The sequence below is a fragment of the Callospermophilus lateralis genome, chromosome 13 (genome assembly GCF_048772815.1).
Source record: "Callospermophilus lateralis isolate mCalLat2 chromosome 13, mCalLat2.hap1, whole genome shotgun sequence".
Taxonomy (NCBI): Eukaryota; Metazoa; Chordata; class Mammalia; order Rodentia; family Sciuridae; genus Callospermophilus; species Callospermophilus lateralis.
The window spans coordinates 102131103-102150927 of NC_135317.1; the positions used below are offsets into that span (position 1 = coordinate 102131103).

General features: G+C 40.1%; 1 protein-coding gene across 4 annotated transcripts in view; it reads right to left on the reverse strand.

Annotated features, from left to right (window-relative positions):
- Positions 1-19825, reverse strand: part of Rabgap1l (RAB GTPase activating protein 1 like) — a 612968-nt gene that overhangs the window by 33717 nt on the left and 559426 nt on the right. For all 4 annotated transcript variants that reach the window (XM_076872863.2, XM_076872862.2, XM_076872861.2 and 1 more), the window contains exon 20: positions 124-216. In XM_076872863.2, the coding sequence (XP_076728978.2) occupies positions 124-216 (93 nt within the window). The remainder of the gene's footprint in view (positions 1-123; positions 217-19825) is intronic.

Below are 19825 nucleotides of genomic sequence, written 5' to 3' on the forward strand. Positions count from 1 at the left end.
ACAGTCAGCATGACCAGACAGTGCTCGGTGGATCGGGGTGGGCCAGAGGGAAATGAAATCCCCACAACTGCTGCTTTCAGATAAAAAGGCACGCTGCTGACAGGTGCACAGTACCTCCCATACCTTGTATCTATCCATTGGGTCTTCCTGCTGCAGCTGACTCTCTCGCATTGTCTGGTATTCTTTTTCATATTTTTTCAGCTTTTTGGTTGGTACCTGCAGAGTTTGGAGAAAATTGCATTAGACAAGACAATCATTTAGGATCCCCGCTCCCCCCCCCCCAATACTGGGATTGAACCCAGGAGTGCTCTACCACTGAGCTACATCCCCAGTCCTTTCTATTTATTTATTTATTTAGAGACAGGGTCTCACTAAGTTGCCAAGGCTGTCCTTGAACTTGCCATCCTCCTGCCTTGCCCTCCAGAGTCTCTAGGATTACAGGCATGTGCCACCACACCTGGCTGGGAAGAAGCCTAGATTCTACAGCAAGGCTTGGCAAACTTCTCCCGTAAAGGGCCAGAGAGTGTACTTTGGGCTATACAGGCAATAAGATCAAGGTCACAGCCATTCAACTCTTGCTATTGCAAGAAGATGGGGGGAAAAGGCACACTCATACATTGCTAGTGGGACAGCAAATTAGTGCAACCATTATGAAAAGTGGTATGGAGATTCCTCAGAAAAGTTGGAGTGGAACCACCATTTGACCCAGCTATCCCACTCCTCAGTTTATACCCAGGACTCAAAATCAGCATACTACAGTGATGCAGCCACATCCATGTATATAGCAGCACAACTCACAATAGCTAAACTATGGAACCAACCTAGTTGTCTTTCAACAGATGAATGGATAAAGAAAATGTACACACACACACACACACACACACACACACACACTGGAATATTACTAAGCCTTAAAGAAAAATAAAATGATGGCATTTGCCAATAAATGGATGGAACTAGAGAATATCATGCTAAGCAAAATAAGCCAATCCCAAAAAAACACAGGCCAAATGTTTTCTCTGATATGTGGATGCTAATTCAAAATAAAGCGGGGATGCTGGAGCTATGAAAGAATAGAGTTACTTTGGGTTAGGCAGAAGGGAGTGAAGGGAGGGGAGGAGTATGAAGGGTAGTAGAATGAATTAGACATAATTACCCTATTGTGCATAAATGACGACATGACCGGTGTGATCCTACATCAAGTACAACTAGAAGAATGAGAAGTTATACTCCCATTTATATATGACGTGTCAAAGTGCATTCTACTGTCATATATAACTTAATAGAACAACAACAAAAAAGCTGCCTCAGGTGACACGTAAGGGGATGAGTGTGGCTATGTTCCAGCAAAGTTCCATTCACAAAAACAGCCAGGTCTGTCCACCTATTTTAAATACTGTTGTCACAACTCTTCTTATCTATGTATTTAATAGTACTATTAATTTTAACTCATCTTTAAGTGTAATTCAGTCTTCTATCATATTGAAAATAAAAATTGTTTACTAGAAGTAAAAAGTTGAGCAATAATAAATGTCTTTAAATGGGTTAATATACCAAAAACAAAGATCTAAAATTTGACGATAAAACTTGAAAAAATACAGTATCACTGTACTGAAACAACAGTAAATCATCTCAACATCTATAAGCAACTCATCTACTTCTTGCTAAAATAATGTCATCCTCAAAAGACAGTAGTTGACTCTTTCTGAAAGGACTGGAATCATATAGAATCTTTGATTTTAAAAATAAATAAATAAACACAGCATACCATAAAGATCATAGAATTTGGCACTGGACAAACCTGGGTCCCAGTGCTCATTACTTATTTACAAACTTTGTAATCTCTCTGCAAAGAGGTATTTAACTTCTCGGCCTCAGTTGTTCATCTATAAAATGATGGGTAAATAAATTTCTACCTCATAATGCTTGACAGGAGAGTTAAATAACATATAAATGAGAAATCTAAAGAAATGCTTGGATAATAGAAAATTTTGAATTAAAAAAAAAAAGCTTTAGTCGAAATGAACATATTACAACCTATTCTGCTCCACATGACAAATCAGGTCTACTTTCAGCCTTTCCTTAAAAGGCCAAATTATGTAATTCCTTTATTTATTTATTTTTTATAAGTTGTAGTTGGACACAATGCCTTTATTTTTTATTTTTATATTCCATTGTCTATATATACCAAGTTTTCTTTTTACAATGCCTTTATTGTATTTATTTATTTTTATGTGGTGCTGAGGATCGAACCCAGGGCCTCGAATTTGCAAGGCAAGTGCTCTACCGCTGAGCCACACTGCCCCATGTAATTCCTTTAAACATCAAAATCTTTCCTTAGTGTTTAGATGCCTGAGAAAGGGACTTGAAATGAAGAAAAGCAGTTTTTTTTTTTTTTTGAGATTATAAACATGCCATTTTGCAAACATCTTGAGGAGCAGGAAGGCAAGGATGTGGTCTGTACCCTCAGTATCCACCACGACAATGAGCACAGGATGGATCTATCCTGGGCCCTCGACAGGTTCTTCCTCGGTTCAAAGTATGACGTTTGGAAAACATGTATGTGTGTGACAGACAGCCAAAGAGAATGGAAAGCAACCAGCATATTCATAATTATTTTATAATTTTAAAGACAGTTTTAATACTCTGGAATCTGACTAGAGAGTTAAATTAAAAAGCAGACTACAGGGCTGGGGATGTGGCTCAAGTGGTAGCGTGCTTGCCTAGCATGCGTGAGGCCCTGGGTTCGATTCTCAGAACCACATAAAAATAAAATGAAGATATTGTGTCCACCTAAAATTAAAAAATAAATATTAAAAAAAAAGCAGACTCCAGGTATCATTCTCTTCATTCTAATTACTTTGTTATTTCTATCCAGGAGCACTGTGAAATTCTGGAATTTTCTGCTTCTGAGCACAATTGGGAAGTTTCACAAACTCAGTCCAAACCACTAGACAACCACATTGTGAGAATTTTTTCATTTGGCTGATGAAAAAATATCTCCCTTTCAAACAAATGGGACACTTTCGAGGGTGTAACTGAATTACAAGGCCACCATTGAGTGCGGTCATGAGAAACACTAATTCATCTCCAGAGACCTTCCACAATGCACTGTGACCAACCAGAGCGCAGCAGGAAGGAAAGCACCACCTACCAACTGTGTGACTTCACAGATGCCAGATAAACAAGGGAAACACACAGACCGGTGCTAGGAAAACAACCATATTTTTCTAGAATTCGATTGTGATTCCCTTTCTCTGTATGAGCTAATCAAAAAACCAGACATAGACTCTGAAGATCAAATGAAACAACCCTGGAACCCTGGAAAAGAGGGGAGAAGTCCCAGGGTTTTATGCAGTGGCAAGGTGTTGAGTGTATCCCCAGAAGCAGGGCCCTGGGGGCAGCTGAAGCGTCTACTCAGCAGCCCCAACCCACCAGATGGGAGGTGTTCAACATCTTTGCAATTGGGATGCCGTACCGCAGGGTGAAGGCTGAATTTCAGTCCCAGGTGGAAGCATTTTCTACTATTCTAAAATGGATCTGTTCATCAATGACTGAATTACATATTGCAATTTGTTCCTAGAAAATTCTTCTAAAACCATATTTTAAAAAAATTCTATCACTAAGATTTTTTTTTTTACACGTAAAAGAGTGTTGTTTTTTTTAAGTCAAGCTTGCTACTTATGTTAAAAGGTTCATTTCCAAGTGAAATTTTTTTTAAAAAAATACACGAAACATCCTCCATCAGCTAATCCTTTCCCATCTGGCTGAGATTCTAGGATGTTTGGCTTCATTTTGTTCAGGGAAACAGCAGGTTCCCAGAACAATATGTTGCTAGGAAACCTTGGAAGCTTATTTATCTTGTGCTGTGCGGTGATATTGAGCATCCACCTGTAATTGCCACAATGTGAAGGGGGAGAGGCGTGGAGAAGGAAGAGAGGAGAGCTGATATGGTACTCGTTATTTATGAAGTAATCTAAGAAAACAGACTTTTGTTTTTAAAACTACATTTCAGGGCAAATTTGCATTTTATCTTAGGGAATGGAATATTGAGGCTAGAAATTCTTATTAGATAAAGGAATAAGAAAAACCTCTCCATTAGGTAGTTTTAATTAATTAAAAAGGTCATAAAAATTACTAGATTAAAACCACCCATTATCTAAAGAGCAGCATAGGTATTTCTCCTCTTAAAATTAAAGTTAAATCAATTTAATGAAGGTGTGCTCTTGAAGAATATGTGAAGATATTAAGAATCACCCCTCCTTTTTTTTGGTGCTGGGAATTAAACCCAAGGGCACTTAACCACCGAGTCACATCTCCAGCCTGTTTTATATTTTATTTAGAGAGGTCTCACTGAATTGCTTAGCACCTCACCTTTTCTGAGGCTGGCTTTGAATTCATGATTCTCTTGCCTCAGCCTCCCAAGTCCAGCTATCCCTCCTTTTTAATGGTTACCTAATGTGGAGATACTGTTCTACCAGCTATCTATCCTCAGCCTCTCCAGCATTCACTGTTTGGCTATGTTCAGAAATCTGGAAGAATCCACAACTGTTTCCATGAGTTCAACTGATAATGAGCACTCACCACTCAGAAATGGTATTTATTAAAAACAACCAACCAGGGCTGGGGTTGTGGCTCAGTGGTGGAGCATTTACCTAGCATGTGTGAGGACCTGGGTTTGATCCTCAGTGCCACATAAATAAATGAACTGTGTCCATCTACAACTTAAAAACAACAACAACCAACAACAACCAAATGAACAGAAAGAGAAAAATGGAACATCCAACCCTGGCACGACACCTGCAAATGACTATGACAGGGATTGTTTTAACACCCAGCCAAGCTCAACATTTGGGACTTGACAACTAGTTTGGGAAGACAGCATTTTAAGAGAGAACCAGTTTCATCTCTTGAACTGGGTTTATGGCATTTAGTGATATTTCACACTGTGCTTGCCCCTGACATTTAAATTCATATCATAAATATTTATTTGCATGGAATTAGTAAATGGCAACGGGCCGGGCTTTCAGAGATTGCTTGCTTGGTGCATCCTCTCTGCAGGATGCGGACACTGAACACCTGTGGCTAGAGCTGAGGAAGACCCACGAGTTGCAGCAGAGCAGTCTGGGCCTGGGGGGGGTCAGCTCCCTCATGCACACTGCTCCTTCCTGAGACTGGGCAAACTCTGGTAAAATGCTTCTCAAATATTAGCCATTTGAATATTCCTTCTCTATTTTTGCTGTCTATTCACATTTTACTTACTACTTTTCTTTAAATCAATCATTAAAAAAAAAAACAAATTTATTTTGCAAGAAAACAATTTGGAAACTGGAGTCAAAATGGAACAATCGTTTCTCAAAGATGTCTGCATTCTAATCCCTGGAGCCTGTGAATACGCTATCTTCATGGCAAAATGGGTTTTGCAGACGTGGTTTAAGCTAAGGACTTGAGACAGAAAGATTTTAGATTATTAGGTGATGCGGTGAAATGACACAGTTCTTTAAAGGAGGAGAACTTTTCCAGATTTTACTCAAAGGAAGCTGTGAGTGCTACAGATGGAGGCCCAAGTCAACGTTGCTGGCTTGGATGACGGAAGCAAAGTCCTCCAAGTAGGGGATGTGGGCAGTCTCTGGACGCTGGAAAATGGGAGGGAATGGATTCTTCCCAATGACATCAGGGAGAAATGCGGCCCCTCAATGCCCTCATTTTAGCCCAGCGAGACCCATGTCCTATTCTAACCTAGAGAATTGCATGTTCTTTTAACCACTAAGTCTGTAGTTATCTTTTATGGTAACCACAGGAAACTAAACCAAAATATTATAAATAATAACTGCTATTCATGGAACTATTTAATGTTTACAAAATTCAGTTGAAAGTCAACACTTGCTAAAAGCAAGATAAAAATTCCCTCGTTCTTCATTTTATAGTCAACAATAAATATGCCAATATAAAATAAACTGTAAACTACTAATCCTTACATTAAAAACAGCAGGGGATCAAACTAGACAGCAGTAAGCAAAGATAAAAACCACTGGTCCCAGCCAATGCGCAGACTCATGTGGTCCCTTGCTGCTCTCTCCTCCTATAACCACCCGCAACTGGCTGTGGTGTTGGCCAAGTGGTACCCACAAGGTACTTTTTTAGTTCTTGCTAAGGATTGGTCCAGTATCCACTGGCATTTCCATGATGGGTTTATTGTATTCTACTGTTAAAATGCCTGTTCAGACCCTCTAAAATGATTTCATGGCAGCATTTTGAAAGACACTGCACTGAATTGAATGGGCTTTTTCAATGGTTCCCCTGATAACAATGGGTTACAATTCTAAACCAGGGGTATCTTTATTAACTCCACTCCCGGCCACCAACACCTCATCTGCCACTTACTGAGCCTTATTCAGCTGTTACCTGGAAACAATAAAGACAAGAGCCTGGTGAGCTAAGGCAAAGCGGAGGGAAGAGAAAGGGCGAGGAGTGTTAAGCAGTGACCTTCATGACAGTAAAGGACGAAGCACAGTAATTGCTCTCCCCCATGTTATCATGCTGGCCTCAGAAGATAGAGAGGAAAGGCTGCAGGAAGAACAGGTTGAGTCTCCCTCAGAGGGAACACTTGGATTCCAAATGTTTCAGATTTTGTAATATCTGTGCATACACACACACATACACCCTCCAGATATCTTGGGGATGGGCATCCAGTCTAAACATAAAATTCATTTATGATTCAGATACTCCTCGTGTATATAACCGGAAGGTGACTTGACATGGTATTTCCAGTGCACTTGGGTTCTGACTGTGCTCTGACTTCTAAAGTCAGGTGTGGACTTTTTCATTTCTGGCATCATGTCAGTGCTTAGAAACTAACAGATTCTGGAACATTTCAGATTTAGGGTTTTCAGATTAGGAATGCTCAACCTATACACCCAACCTCTTCACTCCCCATGGTCTCTCATCTTCTCATTCAAGGTCTATATTTCTTATTTTTATTTGTGACTCAGAGGGAGAATTTTAATATTTATTTTTTAGTTTTCGGCAGACACAACATCTTTGTTTGTATGTGGTGGTGAGGATCGAACCCGGGCCGCACGCATGCCCACACAAGCACACTACCGCTTGAGCCACATCCCCAGCCCCTGTATTTTTATTTTCTTTCTCTAATTTTGAATACTCATTAATATTTGAATTTCACATCATTAATTATTACAAAATAAAAATATATTTTCTTACATTTAAGTTTTAGGTAAGTTTCCTGACTACAAATACAACCTTTGTACATTTAAGAGCTCAAGTGCTTTTCAACACTACAGATCTTAAACTTTGGATAATTAGGATAATAGAACTCTTAAGTAACAAATTTGAACACCCCAACTATATGAACTTACAGGAAACTTATACACAGAAAGCAGAGAAATAATAGAACACACATGGAGATTTTTCAACTTGCTCTGCAATGCATATAAGATCTTTGGTTTATATGGATTTTATGGAATAGTGTCTCAAGTTCATGAAAAAAATGGTTTTTAAATTTAAACAGAGAAGAGAACCTAGGAGCCACCAGTGTTTCTCAGGGTAAGGTACCACTGGCATTTGGGTGGAATGATTCTTGTTTGTATAGATTCCACTTTCCAATTCTGAGTACCTGGCAATGCTGGTGCCATTGTCGGAGACCAGCTCCAACAGGGGGTCTCAGGAGACGAACGGATGGTGAGGAGTCGGCGAAAGAGGGGTGGAGAAACAACACAGACACCAAAGTGCAGGTGTTGATCCCAATCTTTACTTGTGAACTTGATCATATATACTTTTCATTTTGGCAGGCTCACAGTACTTTGTGGTTACAAAACAGGAATCATTATTCAAAGAAACAAAATATTACCTAGCTACAATCAGAATAGAAGAATGTATCTTGGCTTATGTATAAGCAAACATTTGTACTTTCAGTTCGTGTTTTGCTTTGAGCTGTTTCTGCTTAGTTAACTTTTAATAATAATTACAAATGTCCCAAACTATTGGCCTATACCTTGACTATTCTTTCTTGACTTACTGACTGGAACCGGTGCCATGGTTATGGCAAGTGGTTGACTTGTTATTAATTTTAATCAAACAAGAGTAAGAGCACAAACCATTGTGCACAGGAACAAGAACAAGTTGCCCAGTACTAAGCACTAATCTGTCTTCTTAACATTAATTTTTCTTCTCTAGATTTTAATTTAATTTCTCAAAAACTTCCTTGACAGGAATACAGGGAGTTTTTCATTAGACATTAACAATTTACACTCCACAGCTGAATCATTGCATTTAGAGCAAACAGATCCATTCTTTAGAAGTAGTTGTATTAATTGGGAAAGTCATGTTTTTTCCTTCATACTTAATGGTCATATGAGAAGTCACAACTATACTTATTAAAGGAATACAAAAACAAATTAGCCCATTCCCAGAAACATACTGCGCTCCTCCAGAGGATGGACGCCTTGCGCCATCCACCTCAGTAGGGCCTTGCCATTGCCTGAGTCAGGGGAGGGGCGCAGCATGCCATTTAACATTTTACCTAGTAAATACATAGTGCCCTCCTGTCATTGACAAAGGATGCCATATGCCTTTTCAAACTAGGGGTGGACACAGGAGTCTGCAAGATCTGAGGGGTAGGTAGTTGCTCAGCATGGAATTTGTACTGAGAATTAATGAGCTAACCTGTCAATAAAGAAAGATGAAGACAGGCACGGCATGCTCGGTTCCCAGCAGCCCACTGGTACACCCTGACGCCCGCTTCCCTCTGCAGCTTTCAGTCAGCAGTAATTGGCATTAAGTATGGGATTGTTTCAAGTTTAAAAAAAAAAACCAACAGTTTTATAGTAGTAACTTAGAAAAATCTATATTTAATATTTTCAACAACTCTGTATTATTCAGATTCTACATATAAGAAGGTACAGTCACACAGATGGTAAATGGAGTCAGGAATGAGATCCAGACAGTTGCCTGCAGAGCCTGCTCTTGAAACTACTTAGCTTTACTGTCTGGGACCAGAGCATGAAGGCAAAGAAACTTGAGAAGCTGAGGGTCTAGACAGAGTGCCAAGTATGTGTCTGATTACCACATGGTTTCATGGTACAGTAACAAATGTTCAGATGTTCATACAAGGTACAAGGATGACCAAAATGAAATGTGTGGGGTCAGAGGCAGAGGAAGCACAGCTATCAGGGCTTTTTTTTTTTTTTTAACACTGGTTTAGACAAGCTTCCTTGCCAAACTAAAAAGCTGGTTTTCCCCCATGCTCAAAATGAGCACTGGGCCAGCCAACTGTAAGACCTATAATTTAGGGCCTAAGGAATCTGTTTCTCTACTTTAGAAATAAAAGATAAAAATATTTATTGATGGATGCAGATATTTGTAAATCACACTGTTGGGTTTTTTTTTTGGCTTTTTAAAGAATCATATGACTCAGGTTAATGTTTTTCAAAATAAATATTCCCTGTGATCAGATATTCAAGAGCTTAAAATTTTAATATAATAGAACAAATGACTATTCATTCATGTACTGTTCTTGTTCACTCCAGATAATTTCTTAGGATGAATATAAATTATTCCATTTACTATATTAACGATTGGATCAAGAAAAAGTATAATATCACATTCCTTGGAAATTTAGTGGGTTCTAAGTGTTTCTAAGTAAGAATCACAGAACTTCTGCAAGAACTTATCAAGATCCGGATATGGATCAGTGACAACCAAAATTGTCACTGTGCAGTAACGTTAAGGACCAAGAAGAAATAGATGGAAAGAAATCAGGAGACAACTTCTAAGAAGAGAGAGACTTCCTGTAGGTTTAACCTAATCCTCTTTTTATGGGTAAGCAAAGGATGCAACTTAGATTCTTTGTGAGATTTTTAGCACTAAGAGGGTGACTGTTAGTCAATGTTTTACTGCATGAGACCAGGGGAAGAAAATCCGTCATAGTACATAAGAGTTTATTAGATGGATTTTTTTTTTTTTTTTTTTTGGTACTGGGGATTGAACCCAAGGGTGCTTTACCACTGAGCTGAACCCCCAGTCCTTTTTATTTCGAGACAAGAGCTCACTAAGTTGCCCAGGCTGGCTTGAACTTGCCATCCTCCTGCCCCAGCCTTCTGAGTTACTGGGATTACAGGAGTGTGCCACCAAATCCAGTTTATTAGGTGTATTTTTTTAATATATATATTTTTAGTAGATGAACACAATACCTTTATTTTTTATGTGGTGCTGAGAATTGAACCCAGTGCCTCACATTGGCTAGTGCTCTACCATTGAGCTACAACTCCAGATGCACCCCCATCCTTTTTTTTTTTTTTTTTTTTTTTTTTTTTGGTACTAGGATTGAACCTGGGGCACTTAAGCACTGAGCCACATCCCCAGACCTTTTTATATTTTTTAGAGATAGGGTCTCTCTAAGTTGTTTAGGGCCTTGCTAAATTGCTGAGGCTGGCTCTGAACTCACGATCCTCCTGCCTCAGCCTCCCAGCTACTGGGATTATACGCATGCACCACCATACCTGGTTGATCGGGTACATTCTAATACTTGAGGAGCACATGGTTTAAGCAGTGAGGACAAAGAAGGTATTTATCTCTTACTGCAATACTAACATAAGTTCCAGGCTCACAGACATCAAGTTCCAGGTACTCTTTTCCTGAATTCATAGTAACACAAACTCAGAACACCTCTTGTTCTCCTCTCCTCCAACATGTTCAAATTTCCTCACTAACTAATGGTGCACACACCTGAGACAGGTTCCTAGGTCCAATCATGAGTAATTGATGACAGCCACTTTCCAACATTCATGGCCCACTCCAGAATGGAGCATGCTCATTCAAGTATTTCTGCAAGCTTCTGAAATGTTGATTTCTACTTTCTTCACCATGTTTGAATGCTACGGCAAACTGAGGAGACTCTTTCACTTTATAGGATCTGCTTATCTATTCATTTCTAATTATTCCATAAATCTAATTTTGCATGCTGTTTCTGTGAAACTCTGTGACACTTCTGCTATAAGGATGCCTTATTAGTAAATACTGTCTGGAAGGGGAGAAATTACTGTACTAATTGTGTTGACAACTTCCAAAGTTACAGTTTCTAGCCTAGAACTTCTAAACTCAACCTACATATCCAGCTAGCTTCATATTATCCTTTGGGTGTTTTACATTTCAGAAATTTAAAACGTGGACTCATGCCCCACCCCTACTCACCTCCAGCTCTTCTTCTTCCATTGTTAATCTTCCAACCAGAAATCCAAGCCATAAACCCAGAAGTCACCGTTGACCTCTCCCACACCAACACTCCTGCAATCATGAGATTGAGCCTCACTGCAAGGCCCTGGCTCAATTCATAATTACCTATAATCAGAACTATTGCAATAACCCCCAAACTGGCCTTCTGTGTCCACGCTTGCTGTACTATGAATCTCTGCATCATAGAGCAAAAGGAAATTTTTTTCTGATACAAATCTGAAATAATTCTTCCTAAAAATTTTCATTTGCTTCTCAGTGCTTAGGATAAAAAAGAAACACTCGGCATGACTCAGCTGGTGCAACAGGGCCTGCTCTCAGCCTGCTTCTCTCACTTTCTCAATGCCCACATCTTGCAACAGAAAAAGGTGATCATTAGAATTTCTGGCCCTATTTAATTTTTTTTACCTCATATTTTTCAAAATCCACATTTGCCTATTTTATGATATTGCAGGTACATAATTTATTGCAAAATAGAATTTATACATGGGAAGTATAGGCTCAACTGACTTTTACTGACAGGGATGTACAGAGTTTGGACAAGCCTCTGCTCCCACCATACTGGGCTTCTTTTAGTTCCTTTAACTGATGCTTCCTGCTCTGCCCTGCTTCTGCTGGGATGGGTCCAGCAGGTTCACCAGAAATTGAGAGGTCTGAGGTGTGATCAGGCCAGTCTACTTTCACAGAGCTCCCCAGGCAGTTCTGGTACATGGTCCACTAGAAAACCACTGCAGGGAAACACTGACTGCCAAGCCGGGAGGAGTAGAAACAGGCTAGACAAGTTTTTACTAATCGGCCTGAGGCTACACCCACCTGTTTCTAAGGAAACACATTCTGTGATAGAGCAACCAACTTAGAAATCAACTTTAGGAAAGAATAAAATTAAAAGGTTAGAAAGGACTAGGGTGGGCACGGTGATGCACTCCCAGCGACTTGGCAGGCTGAGGCAGGAGGATAGCAAATTCAAAGCCTCAGCAACTTACCAAGGCCCTACTTAACAAGACCCTGTCTCATATAAAAAATAAAAAGGGCTGGGGATGTGGCTCCTTGAACCTAGCACATCTAGGTTCGATTCCCGATACAAAAAAATAAATAAAAAAAATAAAAATAAAAGGACTATTTTTATTGTTATAAAATATTTCAAGAATCTGTATACACAGTTTGCATATAAAAACAAAATTAAATTTTAAAGATGGGGAAAATCATACTCTTCAAGAGCAAGTATTTGAGCACACATTTGTTTTTTGATACTCTATGCACAGTGGTTTAGGAGTTAAATAGTCTTGCATTTGAAAGTCTGCTCTGCCAAATACTAGCTATATAATTTTACAAGAAATTCATTTAGGCCTCTTATGCAGAACCTCTTTTTTTTAATGTTTTGTAATGGAGTAACACAAACATCTACTACTAAAGCCATCTCCTTTTATTGAGCACATAACGTATGACACAAAACTGGGAAAAGCACTCAAAATAAATTTTAAGCCTCACAAGGAGAACTGGTATTCTATGCCCATTCTATAAATTAATAAACTGTGAAGAACTAAAGGGACATGCACAGGCACATGAGAGTGACGGGGGCTCAACAGGCCCTTTTGATACCAAAGCTAAGCCTTGATTGTAGGGTTATGTGACCATCATCTACACTGCCTGTCACCTAGCCAGCACACTAGCTCTCATATTCAGGAACCTGACATGCCCTCTCAGCAGCCTGTTGCAACTAACCAAGCCACTCAAGGGTGGATATATTGTCATTTTAACACCTGACGGAGAGATCAGGAATCTATAATACTTGCCATATTACTGGCATAAAAAGAAAATGAACATCTTTGCCCTGATCTTTCTGGGCAAGCAAGAAGAAAAGAGCTGGTCAAATAGTTTCTGGGGTTGTTGAGTCGGGAACTTAATTCTGGGAGAAGTCTGCTTAAAATTCCATAAAGTCTTAAGAGGAAGCAAGTGGAAATGACAGATTTTCCTTCTTTCACAGCCTTCCCAGAAAAGCACTGAAGGCATAAACAAGCCAGTGATTTCCAGCTTACAGCAAATCATCTTAAGCCTCTTGGGTCTTCCAGTGCTTCAGTGGAACTTCTGAGGTATACATCTGCCTTGATACTACTTCCTCTACTTCTTGATTCTTTTCTGTTCTCTCTGTGACCCATACTGATTTAGGCAAATAATGCTGGGTCCTCCTTCTCACTGACATGTCACAGCTGCTGTGGGACCATAACTATTCCTCTTTCTACTCATCTTTAAATCTCTTTTTCTCGGATTCTTTGCACTTGTAGGAAAGGGAGGAAAAGATATTTAGCTTGCTTTTCTTTTAAGCAATAATGATTCTTCTGTTACTATATTGGTTATCTTCACTTGAAGGCTAACTTAGGAAAATTCTGATATTTTTTCTCTTTGATAAAAATTAAGAAGCAATAATAAGTTAGTATACTATGCTGGATGTTTGTATTTCTCTTCTTTTGGGGGGGGGAAGTCCTCAAAATCTTCTATATATCACAAGAAAAATTCTTTTAAATTACTTTCAGGTTATCACCTAAAAAATTTAGCAAAATGTTTGGAGAGTAATAGAATGAATACCAAGTACTAAAAAATCAAGATTATAAAATGGTATGTATTCATTCACTCAATCTGGTTGCATGTTGAACAGTGCTAGTCTGATTCCAGGAAGCAGATTAATTAGATGTAGTTCCAAAGCTGGGCGATAGGAAGACAACACAGCTGTGAATTCAGAAGGAGCTCATTCAACTTATTTTAAAATTAGACAAGACAGGAGAGAAAGAACAATTGGGGAGCCACGTGGGACACTGTTCTCTATTACCATCAAACACCATGCTCACTCCCATAGTGCTCTTCCACTACAGAATACTACAAAACCTTCAGCAGCACTTTTATATCGGTTGTTACTGGCAATTAGATCAAAAGCGAATGTATCTCCTGTTAAAAACACCCACAATGGGCAGCAGGCTACAGACATTTTATGCCATAAGAAAATGAATTCGAGAACAATGTACAAAACAATATATTGTAAACCTTCCTTTAGAGAAGCTGAGCTTTACTATACCAGTCCATCTGAGAAGGACAAACAGTTGGAAAGGAAGGGAAATGGGCAACCTTCACTGTATTCATCTACCTTTAAAAGCAATAGCAGATAAAACTGGCTAAAAGTCACCACCAGCAGCATTAAACCACAAAGTGGATCACTTTGCCATTTTTATGCACCAATTTGTAACATGGGGAGAAAAGCTTATTCCAATAGTCTAACAGTTCTAAAAATCATCTATTTGCTTACTCATTCACAAAGTGTTGACTGTTTACAATGTAGACATCCTGGAACAAATGTACTGTCCCCTCAAGGACCTTATAAATCTGGTGGGAGAAAGTCTTAAAAAATAGTCACACAACTTAAATACACTCTGGTACTTACAAAGTAAAACACTCTGAGGGAGAAGTAAAGGTAGAGGGGTAATAACACACGGCTCTTATTTTGATTGCTTCTCTGGGAAATGACAAGGGAGCTGAGCTCTGAATAAGGTAGCCAGTGTAGGGAGATGCTCCAGGTGCAGGGAACAATGGGTACAGGTGGGGAAGAGCAAGATCAGCTACACCATTTCCCAAGTCAGAAAAATGAAGCCCAAATTCCCTGTTGTGGTTTAGACATGGGGTGTCCCCCAAGAGCTCCTGTGCTTAAGTAGGTCAAGATGAATGACTGGATTGTGAGTCCATCCCACTTTGAATGGACTAACTGGTGGTACCTGTATGCAGGTGGGGCAGGGCTGGAGGAGGTGGGCCACTGGGGGTGTGTCCTGGAAGGGTTGTTCTTCCTGGCAGCCCCTTCCTCTCTCCCATTCTCTCTCTCTCTGCTTCTAGGCTTCTATGAACAGAGCAGCTCTCCTCTGCCAAACCCTTCTGCCATGATGCTCTGTATCACCTCAGGCCTAGAGAAATGAAGTCAGTCCACTACAGACTGTTTATTCAAAGTTTATTCAAACCTTCCCCCCTCTGATGTATTCTTGTCAGGCTTTTTGGTCACAGCAACCCAAAGTTGATTAACACAGCCACTTGGGTGAAATGAGGAATTTCAAGATGGTGACACAGGGGCTGGGGTTGTGGCTCAGTGGTAGAGCACTTGCTTTGCATGTGTGGAAGACTGGGTTCGATCCTCAGCACCACATAAATATATAAAATGAAGGTATTGTGTTCATCTACAACTAAAAATAAAAAGATGGTGACACAGCATTGAATGAAGCATGATCTATGCAACTGCACAGGTCAACTCTTTTAGTCAGTTTTTCCACTGCTGTTACCAAAAGATCTGACAAGAATAACAGAGGAGGAAAGTTTATTTTGGGGCTCATAATTTCAGAGGTCTCAGTCTGTAGATGGCCACATCCATTCCTCAGGGTCTGAGGTGAGGCAGAAAACCATGGGGGAATGGGTGTGTTGGAGAAAAGCAGCTCAGGACATTACCAAAAGCCAGGTGGAGCCCTCACCACCACAGCAACATATAAACCCAAAGGCACACCCACAATGACTCCTCCTCCAGCCATACTCCACCTGCTTTCAGTTAATCCCAATTAGGGGATTAATTCATGGATTGGGTTAAGGTCCTCATAACCCAATCATTTCATCTCTAAACCTCCTTGCATCTTCTTATATGTGAGCTTTTGGGGGACATCTCATAACATCACCCACCTATGAGGCTGGATCTAAGAAAGAAAATGCATGTTGGAAGGACATCCTGGAACAAATGTACTGTCCATTGGTGGGTACTGAAGAGACAGGAACGCGACAGGGCACCAGATCAAGGAGAGGCCTCCAGGGGCTAGCTCAGGGAGCGCCCAGCACTGTCTCCATCACACTTCCCCCAACCGTTCCCCCAGAGCTCCTGTGCAAATGAGGCTATTATGTAATCGTTCTGCGGGCTGCTGTGAGGAAGACAGAGAAGACAGCCCCTGCTTTTAAGGAGCTCACAAATAATTGTACAAGAGTTGAATCTGCTAAATGGCACAGAAAGGTATAAGCACCATTTGCAGGGGATTCGAGGCATGAAGATTATTTGCTTGGGGTAAGAAACTACATATACAGAGACAGAAGAACCATAAACTACTGAAATTGGCTTTCTGCTGCCTTTAGACCCACAATTTCACCACAGCACTGCAGGAACAGCAAACCCACCCAGCGCTCACTGCAAGCTGGGCGCGGAGTGCTGTGCGCTGCCTGTGTATTGATTCCCTTGAGACTGATCCCTATGATCCCTATGAAGAAGGTGCTGTCATCCTCTTCCTCTGAGGCACAGAGAGATGAAATGACTTGCCTAGGGCCGCACATCTAGTACTGTAGGGATGTATTCACATCCACGCAGACAGACAGCCAAAGTCTTAGCTCAGGCTTTATTTTGCTTTGCTTAAAAATCTATATACTATAGGTGTGATTCTTTAATTTTTTCTTCCAGTCTCCTGTTCTCACTTTAATCTTTTTATCTACTAAGTTTTTTATATATACTGCTTCAAATTAACTAGGAGATACACACAACAAGAGCAATCATTCTAAGGATTGATCCATCTTTATTAGCTGGATTCAGACTTGACAGGAAAAGCAGTATGAGATAATTTAGATCTGAATTTCTAAAAGATGCAATATAGACAACACTACTTTCCTCGGCTGTTGAGAACAATCCCAGTGTGTCTGCACGATGTCCAACTAGAGACCATGCAGTTGTGGACAATTTCTACTGATCCCTGAGAACTGTGAACATCAAATCATGGAACTCTGGAAGCTCGTGTATTGGCTGCTAGTATTCCCAGAGCCCAGTGCTGGATGTATTCTGCACAGAACTGTGAAGTGCATGTATGTCCTCAGTAATTCAGCAAATGTCTAGTGTGTGCATGTACTGTATGGGCTACAAAGACAGTTCTGGCATAGTCCTGCCATTAAGAAACTTACAATAAATTTTTACATTTTGTTAATGCCATAACATAAATATCAGTCTTATGCTATTATGGTTTAGAGAAGGTTTTTACAAACTCATCAAGAAATTTAGGACAGACTCTACAGAGAAGCTAACAGGTAAGAACTGTACAAAGGTTTTGTTGCTGACCATTCAAAAGTGTCAGGATTTGGGGTGTGGAGGAACACAGATATACAGTACCCTCTCAGGACTGGAGAGAGGCATTCCATGGCACTTTTCCTTAGTACCAGGTAGGAAGCATCTTCTGACAGGTGGTAGCCACAGGCCCAGAGTGCCACACCATATAATTTGTTCTATAGGTGTTCCATTGGTTGGCTTGCCAGAATCTTATATTCAATTCACAGAGCCAGAAGATCCTATGTAATATTTCTAACCAATGCAATTCAAAATCATTTCTTTATGCTAATTTGAAAACCCTCTGGTGTAGATTTAAAGTAGGTTTAATTTACAGTAGTTATCTCCTAATTAGGGTCTTTCCAGTGCCAACCATCTACCCCTCAATCCAATTAGAGTGCTACTCCCAAATCAAATCAGGTGCTTCAGATCCTCTTTATGGTTCAGGTATGGACAACCACATTAGGCTGGAGTATTTTCCTGTAAAGGACAGACAGCATTACAGTGGAGTAGGACTATGAGAAGTACCCAGAAGGGTAAGATGTTCCCATTGAAGGAACAAACTCTCTAGTACCAATTTCTTTCTCTATTCCTAAGGGAGCAGAAAGAAACTTCCAAAGGCAAACACAAAATAATAATGTGGTCCTATTAATTGCGCTAAGAGTTGTGTTACCTGCATGAGGAGCTAAAAGACCTTGTGTAGGCACCAGCACAGCAGGCTGAAAAGAACACTCTGGACCAGAGTACAGATGGCCTAGGTGGCTGTCAACTGATGGAGTGTGAACCTATAGAATACTTTGGTAGTAGTTCCTCAGCACTACATTTTCTAAAATGAAAGCAAGCACATGGTCTTAACAGATGTTTGCATCCACTGTGGATGGGAGAAGCAATTTGGAATAGGAAAGAACACCTAAAAAGTACTAAGCACCTTTGGATTGTTTGGGTAACTTATAGGACTTATGAGGCAAAATATATGACATTAGAACTGTCTTTTAAAAGAAAGTCTTGGCAGAGTAATGTTAAGAAATCAACGAGGTTTTAAAGTAGAACAGTAGGAGTCAAGGTGTAGCTCAGTGGTAGAGCACAAGGGTTTGATCTGGGTTTGATCCCCAGCACAACCCACAAAAATAAGTAATAATAAAATTATTAATAATAAAATAGGACAGAAAAGGATCAAACTGTGCTTTTAAGAATGTTAATCTGAGGTGGGCATGGTGGCGCATGCCTGAGCAGCTCGTGAGGCTGAGGCAGGAGGATCAAGAGTTCAAAGCCAACCTCAGCAAAAGTGAGGCACTAAGCAATTTAGTGAGACCCTGTCTCTAAATAAAATACAAAGTAGGGCTGGGAATATGGCTTAGTAGTCGAGTGCCCTTAGTTCAATACCCAGTACCCGCCCCGCAAAATGTTAATCTGGCTGGGAATGGTAACACATGCCTGCAATCTCAGCTACTCAGGAGGCTGAGGCAAGAGGATCTCAAGTATGAGACAAGCCTGAGCGACTTAGTGAGATTGTCTTAAAATGAAAAATCAAAAGGGTTGGGGATGTAGCTCAGTGGCAGTGTTTCTGGGTTCAATCCCCAGTACCAGCAACATTGTAAAAAGAATGTTAATCTGGAAACAGTGTGTATGCTAAACCAGAAGAGAGAATAAAGAAAAGGAGAAAAGAAGAAACTGGAACACTCAGGAGGTTATGAAAATAGGTGAGGACAATGGCCTCTGTGAAGCAGGTGACAGGAAAAATGGAAGGGAAGGAACCAATGAAAAGTCAAGTCTTTCCCTGTCACTTCAGTCAAGAGATCCCTCCCTTCCTGGAGCCTCCCTAAAATCAGACTACACCAGGCCACCAATAATCACACAGGACTGTGATGAGCTTTCCTCGGGGAATCCACTTTCCTATCTCCACTGGGACAGCTTAAGGCAAAACCCCTTATCAAGCTTGGAATCCATTTCAACCTAACAAGCTGAATGCCTAATATTGCCTAAAGCAAATTCAGTCAGGTAAATATAGTCCTAACGTCTACTGGTTCCAATGGAATTTTCTAGTCAGTTCTAGTACCGGAAAAAGAGACAGCTGAAGCCCATGTCCTGTGTGTTCCTGGAGTATGGGTATTACAGGAGATGTGGGATGACCCGGAGCTGATCGGTGGAAAGACACAGAACCCACCTAACAGGATATTTTTGTTACCTAAACCAGAAAATTGTGGTAACAAATTAAAATAGCAGACTTCTCTCATATATTTGACAGAGCCAATAATTACCTCTGCTCTGTGGGGTAACTTCTAAAATACAGGAGAATGGGACTATTTGAGGAGACTTTTTATGTTACACAATAGGAGTGCTCCCTGAATCAAAATTCTTGGGAGACCAAAAAAAAAAAAAAAAAACAACCATAAGAAGTAAAAAAAAAAAAAAAAAAACAAAAACATGCTAAATTCTAAACCCATGAAGAATTATACACCTAATAATAAGAGGATGTTTAAGAGAATTCTC